Here is an 8216-nt window from a genome sequence, read left to right as displayed (position 1 = left end):
TTTTTTGATCTGTTTGCCAGTATGAAAATAGTTGAAACAACCCCGTTGATCAAAAAAATAAGTGCTCCAATTATTTCGATGTGGCTGGTAAAATACAGCTGCATGGACTTTCCAATCAGGGCAATGGGAAAAGTCGTTGAGAGAGAGTATGTTATGATGTACCCAGACTCAAGCAGAGTAAAACTAAACAAGCACAGGTATATAATGGTTCCCAGACACATCACAAAAGAGAACAAGGGAATCATGCGCCCTATGCAGATGTATATCACAAACTTATAGACCGGCAGGAGCTTGGGCTGGCTGAAAGAAAAAAGCGTCTTGTAGCAGGAGCTGCTCACCACCATCGATACGAAAAGAGAAAAAATGTTGAAGGCCATTCCTGTGGGGGTGTACCTTTTTTCGCACCCCGGGGTGGTCAAAGGCTGCAGCAAGAGAGCTCTTCTGAAATAGATGGACTCTCTTACGATGTATGAATATGTTTTTTTTAGCTGTGTTGGCTGTTCTGTTTCCTCCATCCTCAAGCAGAATAATATTTTATGCACTTTGCCTAAATAGCATAAAACACTCGCTATCTACAGACTCATATTCTGAGTGGCAGGGTAAATAAACAAAAATAAAAACAGAATGGCATAATGAGCTTTTATTCTCTGTGCAAACATGCAGGCATGAACCGTATCTAAAAAAATTTGTCTGTTCCTGGCTTAAGATAGTTCTCAGTGGATGAAGGCGCTAGCAGCATATAGTAGAACAGCAGGCTGGAAAGAGTCTGTCCCAGTATTATCGTGAACTGCCGAATAAACTCAGATCTTTCGTTTGTAGCAGGCTCTGTGATTGGCTTCAGGTTTATTCTGATAATGTACTGAGAAATCAGTCCTAGCACTATCATAGGTGCAAAGCTGAATATTGTTTTGTGTATCTCCATGAGTCGGATGGGAAGAATCAGAAACAAAGTTCTGTCCATAAGAAGCAGCGGAAGACCCACTGTGTATGACAGTATTAATAAATAGCTGGTTATGACCATCTTTACATCGAACACTTTGTGGTACAGAAATGCTGTGCCAAGAACAATCGGAATGGAAGCACCAATAAAGAGAAGAGGCGGCCCCATTATGCTCATGGAAAAGAGTCCAAGCTTTACCACAGAGTAGAGAATCTGTGAGAGCGTGTTAACGAAAATGCTAAACAGCACAATAGAGGCAAATATGTACATACTAGATAGCCATGTGACATTGCTTCTGCCGGAGTGCGATGTGGGCTTTAGACACAAAGACCTCTTCATGTTCGAAGTTTCATTTTTAATGGAAAACCCCGTGGACAGGGAGCTGACTCCGTTTCTCAAGGCTGAACTTGCTCTGTTTCCTTGGCGTGCCATTACAAAGAAAATAAAAACAAGAATATTAAATATGCTGTGATTGGCTTACGAAACAAAAAACACATGTGAAACACTCACCACTAGTACACAGTCCAAGCTCTCTGTGTCTATAGTGACTGGCACTTATTCACAAACATTCCACCGTTTAATAAATAAATTTTGATGCAGAATATTTTCACTGCTCCAACTGTAGCAGCACTCTCTACTGGTTCATATTGTACTTTTTCTTGCCAATTCTTCTTTGTAAAAGCCTGTAAAGACTCTTAAAATCGCTAGATCTTTTCAACTCTGCTGAATATACTCTGAGAATTGAGCTCTTTCATATCCTGTCTACACTATTAATTCATTTTAAAAAAGAACAGCTATACGAATGTTCTATATGTCCTATTTCCACCAATAAAAAAGATGCTGTGCGGCTCTTTCAATGTCTCTTTAGGTTTGCGAGGTGCAGATCAAACAGTTGCATCTAATGCAGTGGTACAAGACGGATAAACAGTTTCATTGAGGCCCTGGATCTATTGTGATAGACTGTGCAGTGAATTTAGAATAAAACTTTTATTTAAAAATATATGACATACATAAGCACACAAAAGCCAGACTCCCCTGCGCCGCAGAGTATGTCCCTTGAAGAGCTCAAGCAGGGTCTGCTGGACTTGGCAATTGAGAGAACTGAAAGCATAGCACACAGCGAGCTGGTCAAAATCCTCACAACAGTCGGGAATAGGCTAACACTCTTCGAAGCAAACCAGGTGCTATCTCTCATTCCCGCAAAGAACGGAATAATCGAAATATCTGCGCTGATCAGTGCACTAGAGGAGACGTCAGAATAAAATTTCGATAAAAGAAATTTACCGGAAGAGTACAAAGTAACAATAAATAATTTTTTGGCCTGCACTAATTGTATTTTTATGGAAAAAAGAAAAAGAGCACACTGGACAACAAAATATCTTAAAAGAATAAACTCTACAGAGGTTACGCTTAAAAGGGCAAAATCAAACAGATCAAAAACTCTTCCCTCTAGAGCCTCCTCCATAGAAACAGTTCCCGTGTTCAAAAAAGAGGCAGAGACTGTTAGAGTAAGAACTCCCGACAGAGTTGTGCACACCCCAAAGCGCAAGATAGTCTATATCTCCCCCAACAAAAACATCACCATTCCTCAGACCCCGCACGGCAGCATTTCTGAAGAGTACATTTCAGAGACGAGGTCCAGAAAAAGGCTCTTTTGGTAGATGAAAAAATTAATTACATGGAGAAGATAGTTCCTGCAATGAAGAGAAAAATTACTTCAGAAGAAGTAAACAAAAACAGTTTGTTTGGGGTGATGAGCCCAGGGAAGATCAGCGCAGCGTGTCTAGATGAGGGAATCTTTCCCGACGAAATTCTGGAAAGAATCGAAAAGAGACGCGAGCAGCTCCTGGGCAAAATTGAGGAATTTGTCAAAAAAAGCCAAACAAAGAGCCTGGAGGACCACGAAAAAACAAACGGCATCGAAGAGATAAAAACCACCATTCGCATCATTCTCCTGGAGATAGAAAAGCTGCAGGCCCAGACAGGCAGTAACTGTGTCAAAGAGTGCGACCGGATGATAAACGAGCTGGAGAATATCCACATTAAAGTAAAAGCAGAGAAAAGATGGCACAAGCTGCTGTATAGATGCACAGGAGTGTTTGCTCTGTTTGTGCTGTGGGCCATATGCAAAGACATGCTTAGAGGAAACATCTCTGCATGCTACTAGAGCGCGCGCCATCTATCCAGCCCAGCGCAGCCAACAAGTATATTTAGTAAAAAGTGTTAAGTTAGTTTATTTTTATTCACCATTTACAGATCACATCTTAGAATCACCTTATCTTAATCTACACTAGTTTTTCTTATCTTCTAGCGTTATAATGACTCTTTGACCAACTTCCACAATTTATTTTAGTTTTTACAGAGTGCATTGTTCTTTCCTTGCTCAAAAATAAAAAAGTGTATGGTCTGCAGTATTCTAAAAGTATGTCTATATTTTATTTTGTTTATTTGTAGTACATTCATTTTGTTTAATTAACTCAAGAATAATCATCTTAATCGATCTGCAGTTGCACATACGCTAGCACACAGTTTAATTATACTCTGGTGCAGTATATGCACAGAGAGTGAGATAATTCAGAGAATACCTCGAGAATGATTCATACTCTTTTTATTGCACAAGAACATACTCAGTACAAAAATCACAATTTATTTTCTAATGTTTGATTGGTGAATGTGTTAATTCAGAGTCAACTTACATGAATAGCAGATATCACCAGTTATCATTTATCTCTTATCTTCTCCTTCGCTACAGATGTATTTATACTATCTTAGTGGGGTAATGGCTTGAAGAGTATGCTTCTGCTGTAGAAGTTGGATGTCTTCTTAACTATCTCCAGCAGGCTGTTAACTACAAGCACGCGCGTGCCCAGACAGTTCAGTATTTTTAGCAAAAAAAACAGCTGTTTTTCCTTTTCTGGCTTGTCGTTTGAAAAGAGTATTGTGTTTAGCGCGTCTATTCCAAGAACTCTGCCTCTTACACCGCTGCTATCTGTGATGATAGACTCGAGTCTCGCATTCATTTTATCTATGCTTGTTGCTGTGTATATCCTCGTGTGGTTTATAGAGGGAACAGGCCCCTTTGTAATTATGAGGGTGGGCGACAGATGAGAGTTTATTGCAAGAAGCTCTGCCATAAACAGAGACTTGCCAGAGTGCCGCAGACCAAGTATTTCAATGCTCCCTGCGTCGATGAAAGTGCACCGTATATCTGCATACTCATTTTTTCTAATTTCGAGGATAGACGGTCTTTTCTCCACACAGTCTCCTGTGTTTGCATTATGTTTATTTTCACAAGGGCTGTCTTCTGTCTCTTCCACACACATCTCTTCATTTTTTTCTGCTATATTTTTATCTTTATACAGGTTTTGTACAGGATTGTCTTCTGTTCCAGGAACGGGCACAAGGAGGCACTCTTCAAATATCTCCCCAGAAGAAGATTGAACGAGAATGTGCATATTTCAGAATTTGAAAATTTTTTATTATGGAATTTGCATTATACAAAACAAGGCCATTGTGGACACACAGCTACATCATTCCTGCCTATTTCTATCCAGTTTCGTACTGGCTGGGCACAAGGTTTAGGTTTGGAGAGGCAGATTCAAACGGCGTGGCAATAAGCATCTTCTTTTTGGCGCTGATCCAAGGATTTCTCTTCCTATCTTCGTTCTGGGGAAGCAAAGTGTACGAGTTCTCAAAGCTCCAGAAAGTGGCAAACATTGAAGAAGCCGAGCTCATAAAAATATCAAAAAAACAGCTGATGAACAGAGAGTCAAAAGTGGGGTTTGCGTTCGTAAATTCAAAGATTGCAGTGATAAAAGATAGAAAAGAAAGGATCAAATGGTTTGAGTTTGACAACGATCTCTTCTACTTCAACGGATCCGCCATTAAAAAGATGGAGATAAAGACCGATTTCCCCCTCGATAAGTACACAAGCAAAGAAATCGGAACCGCAAACATGCTCTCTGACATAGAAAGAGTCATTTTCCCAAAAAACGAGTTTAAGATAGAGCCCCCAACCTTCATCAGAATGTTTGCAGAGCACGCAGTCTCTCCGTTCTTTGTTTTCCAAATCTTTTGTGCTCTCCTGTGGATGCTTGACGAGTACTGGAAGTATTCGCTCTTCACTTTTTTCACAATCATCGCATTTGAGGGAGGAATGGTCTTCCAGAGACACACGAACATCAAACAGCTGAGAAGCCTCAACCTAAAGCCGCAAAAGATCATGAAATACACAAATGGAAAAAAAGAGGAAGTGGTAAGCAGCAGCCTCGTCCCAGGGGACAGGATATTCATTGAAGGGCAGATACAAATGCCCGCAGATCTCCTCCTAATAAAAGGAACTGCAGTGATCAATGAGTCCATGCTCTCCGGTGAGACAACTCCAGTGCAAAAAGAAGCCATCACAAGCGATCCTTCAGAGCTTTCCCTCACCCACCACAAAAAAAGCATCCTGTACGGAGGCACAAAGATCCTTAAATTGGGAGAAAAAGGCATAGAGTGCATTGTTCTTCGCACAGGGTTCATGACAGAGCAGGGAGAGCTGATTAAGTCAATGATTGCCTCCGAAGACACAGTGAGCGAGAATAATTACGAAGCATATTTGTTCATTCTTGCTATGCTGGTATTTGCCATTATATCGTGCGTGTACGTAGTGAGAGAAAGCGTGGCAATGGGCAAAACTCTATACAAAATAGTCCTAGAGTGCATTATGATCCTCACTAACGTAGTGCCGCCCGAGCTGCCTATGGAGCTTACTATTGCAGTCAACTCCTCGCTGCAGGAGCTTGTGGGCCTTGGTGTCTACTGCCTGGAGCCCTTTAGGATTCCCTTTGCAGGAAAAATAACAGTCTGCTGTTTCGATAAGACAGGGACTCTGACAGAGCTCAATCTGCAGCTGGAGAAGATAGAGGCAGAGAACATGGACACAGCCCGAAAAGTCATTGGCACATGCCACTCTCTGGTGATTCTCGATGGAAAAGCTGAGGGAGACCCGCTGGACATGTGCGGATTTGAGTATGTGAAGGGCACTCTTGTAAAAGACAACCTAATAAGCATAGAAGACAAAACATACTCAGTTCTCAAAAAATACTCATTCGACAGCGCCCTTAAAAGATCGACATCTGTCCTTCAAATGGACGACGATAAGTTCGTAAGCATGAAGGGCGCTCCTGAAACCATCCGAGAGTTTCTCAAGGATCTTCCTGCAGACTACGATAGATTCGAAAAGTACGCTGAACAGGGATACAGAGTGATCGCTCTTGCCATGAAGACGCTCAACCAAACCTCAAAGATCGATCTAGCAGATAGAAAGAGCCTAGAGGAAGGCATGGCCTTTGCAGGGTTTGCATTCTACAACTCAAAGCTCAAAAAGAATGCGCAGCAGACTATAGACCATCTGATGAGAAGCAACCACAAGGTAATCATGATCACAGGAGACAACGAAAAAACAGCTATAAGCGTTGCTAAGCAGGTAGGCCTCTACAACGGAAAATCGCTCAGTGGCTCAGAGGAAATTGACAGCTTCCTGCAGAGCGTGATGAAAATGAGCGCAGAAGAGAAGAGCGCAGTCGTGTGGCCATCTGTCTTTGCTAGGGCTGATCCAGACTCTAAAGAAAAAACGATATCTCTTCTCAACTCTCTGGGTGAATACACTCTCATGTGCGGTGATGGAACTAATGACGTGGGAGCACTGAAGACAGCCCACGCAGGCATAGCTCTCCTAGAAGGAACAAAAACCAAAGGAAGAGCCATCACTCTCCCGGGGAACATAGGCCAGTCTATGTTCATTCTCGATGAAGAGATAAAAGTGAAATTAGGTGATGCAAGCATTGCAGCTCCATTTACATCTCGCACAGGATCATTGCAGTCGGTGATTGATGTTATCTCCCGGGGAAGATCAGCTCTAGTGAGCACTGTGCAGATGTACAAGGTTCTTGCTCTGAACTGTCTTTTATCTGCATACACCCTCAGTGTGTTTGATACAATGGGGATAAAGTACGGAGACTTCCAAATGACAGCTGCAGGAGTTCTTTCGGCTGTGTCTTTCACTTTCTTTGGAAAATCGCGGCCTCTACCACAGATCAGCAAAGAGAAGCCTGTGGCCAGGATATTCAGCAGATACATTGTGGTTTCTGTTATCCTGCAGACAGCTGTGCACATTGCTGCATTTTATTTTACGTACCAGGGCGTGATCAAGTACGGGCCCATTGTAATGCAGGAAAAGTTTTCACCATCTTTGGCAAATACGTCGATGTTTTTGCTGGGATCGGCACTGCAGGTGACAACCCTTGTTGTGAACTACGTGGGAAGGCCATTTAGAGAGAGTCTGACAGAAAACAAGAAGCTTCTTAACTCTCTTGTTCTTTCTGTTATAATGGTTGTAGCATGCACTTTGGAGATGATGCCAGATATCAACGCGCAGATGGAGCTTGTTTCCATTCCACTAGAAATGAAAATGCTCCTGCTGGGCCTTATGGCTGCAGACTTTGCTCTGTGCATGGTGATTGAAAAAACATCGTTTGAAGTGTTTATGCGAAGACCGTCTCACATGCTCGAGGTGTCAAGAGCTAAAAAACTAAAATAAATTATCGTTGTTGTTCTCTGTGGCTTAGCATGCGGCATGGCTGACAGGCTATTTTGGAATGTAGAAGATTATTAGAGCAGAAAAGCAGGGATTGCACTCTAAAGATAAAAGATATTGTTGGGACTGCATTTTAATAAGCTAATTTTCCATTATGGCTCAAGAAAGAATTATTCTCAAATTACTTTAAATATAAATCAGTCAGAGCAGAACGTGTAGAGTATGTAAAGAGAGAAAAATAGAAAAAATATATAAACTTCTTTATTCTCAGCTATTCTCTGTAAAACGAAGTATACGTACTGATGTGCTTTAGAGTTGGTAGGGTATTGGCCTTGTTTTTATTTTCCTTGCAAGTTCGAATATAGAAGTTGCAAACTCCAGCAAATATAACCCGAGAATATGTACACAGACAGTTTCTATGCTCTAGTACAGATGGGTGTATAGGAAGTAGGTGTATCTAGGAGTACACACTTTGTCTACCACTGCTCTCATAAAATTGCGAAGAACATGTCTTTATGAAAATTTTGGATTGTCACTTAAAAAAGTACCCAATTAGAATAATGCTCAAGCAATCTCAATGGCACATGCTATCTATAGAGCAAGAGTGCAGACACTCACTTCTTTACTAGACTATTGAAAATTGGCTAAAATTAATCTAAATTATTTGTGTATTAGTAGTAAGTGCTTTGCCCGTTC

The 8216-nt window shown here is 41.4% G+C and overlaps 7 protein-coding genes across 7 annotated transcripts; 4 read left to right on the top strand and 3 right to left on the bottom strand.

The window, feature by feature from the left end:
* On the bottom strand, positions 1 to 515 carry NEMIN01_2396 (uncharacterized protein; the record flags this gene model as incomplete). Its single annotated transcript, XM_051478338.1, has 1 exon — positions 1 to 515. A coding segment is annotated over one exon (515 nt), but the record flags the coding sequence as incomplete, so codon positions are not given.
* Positions 516 to 676: 161 nt separating this feature from the next.
* On the bottom strand, positions 677 to 1372 carry NEMIN01_2395 (uncharacterized protein; the record flags this gene model as incomplete). The annotated part of the gene is made up of 1 exon (XM_051478337.1): positions 677 to 1372. One exon carries the CDS (start codon positions 1370 to 1372, stop codon positions 677 to 679), a length of 696 nt encoding a protein of 231 aa, XP_051334297.1.
* Positions 1373 to 1941: 569 nt separating this feature from the next.
* NEMIN01_2390 (uncharacterized protein) lies at positions 1942 to 2202 on the top strand (the record flags this gene model as incomplete). Its single annotated transcript, XM_051478332.1, has 1 exon — positions 1942 to 2202. One exon carries the CDS (start codon positions 1942 to 1944, stop codon positions 2200 to 2202), a length of 261 nt encoding a protein of 86 aa, XP_051334292.1.
* A 78-nt stretch (positions 2203 to 2280) lies between these two features.
* On the top strand, positions 2281 to 2601 carry NEMIN01_2394 (uncharacterized protein; the record flags this gene model as incomplete). Its single annotated transcript, XM_051478336.1, has 1 exon — positions 2281 to 2601. One exon carries the CDS (start codon positions 2281 to 2283, stop codon positions 2599 to 2601), a length of 321 nt encoding a protein of 106 aa, XP_051334296.1.
* Positions 2602 to 2618: 17 nt separating this feature from the next.
* NEMIN01_2393 (uncharacterized protein) lies at positions 2619 to 3107 on the top strand (the record flags this gene model as incomplete). Its single annotated transcript, XM_051478335.1, has 1 exon — positions 2619 to 3107. One exon carries the CDS (start codon positions 2619 to 2621, stop codon positions 3105 to 3107), a length of 489 nt encoding a protein of 162 aa, XP_051334295.1.
* A 601-nt stretch (positions 3108 to 3708) lies between these two features.
* Positions 3709 to 4395, bottom strand: NEMIN01_2392 (uncharacterized protein; the record flags this gene model as incomplete). The annotated part of the gene is made up of 1 exon (XM_051478334.1): positions 3709 to 4395. The coding sequence occupies one exon, from the start codon at positions 4393 to 4395 to the stop codon at positions 3709 to 3711; it is 687 nt and encodes a 228-aa protein (XP_051334294.1).
* A 26-nt stretch (positions 4396 to 4421) lies between these two features.
* Positions 4422 to 7523, top strand: NEMIN01_2391 (manganese-transporting P-type ATPase; the record flags this gene model as incomplete). The annotated part of the gene is made up of 1 exon (XM_051478333.1): positions 4422 to 7523. The coding sequence occupies one exon, from the start codon at positions 4422 to 4424 to the stop codon at positions 7521 to 7523; it is 3102 nt and encodes a 1033-aa protein (XP_051334293.1).
* Between the last annotated feature and the right edge of the window lie 693 nt (positions 7524 to 8216).

The sequence above is a fragment of the Nematocida minor genome (assembly GCF_024244105.1).
Source record: "Nematocida minor strain JUm1510 chromosome Unknown 7812, whole genome shotgun sequence".
NCBI lineage: Eukaryota > Fungi > Microsporidia > Nematocida > Nematocida minor.
The sequence above is the reverse complement of the archived record's forward strand: the minus strand, read 5'-3'. Positions and strand labels throughout refer to the sequence as shown.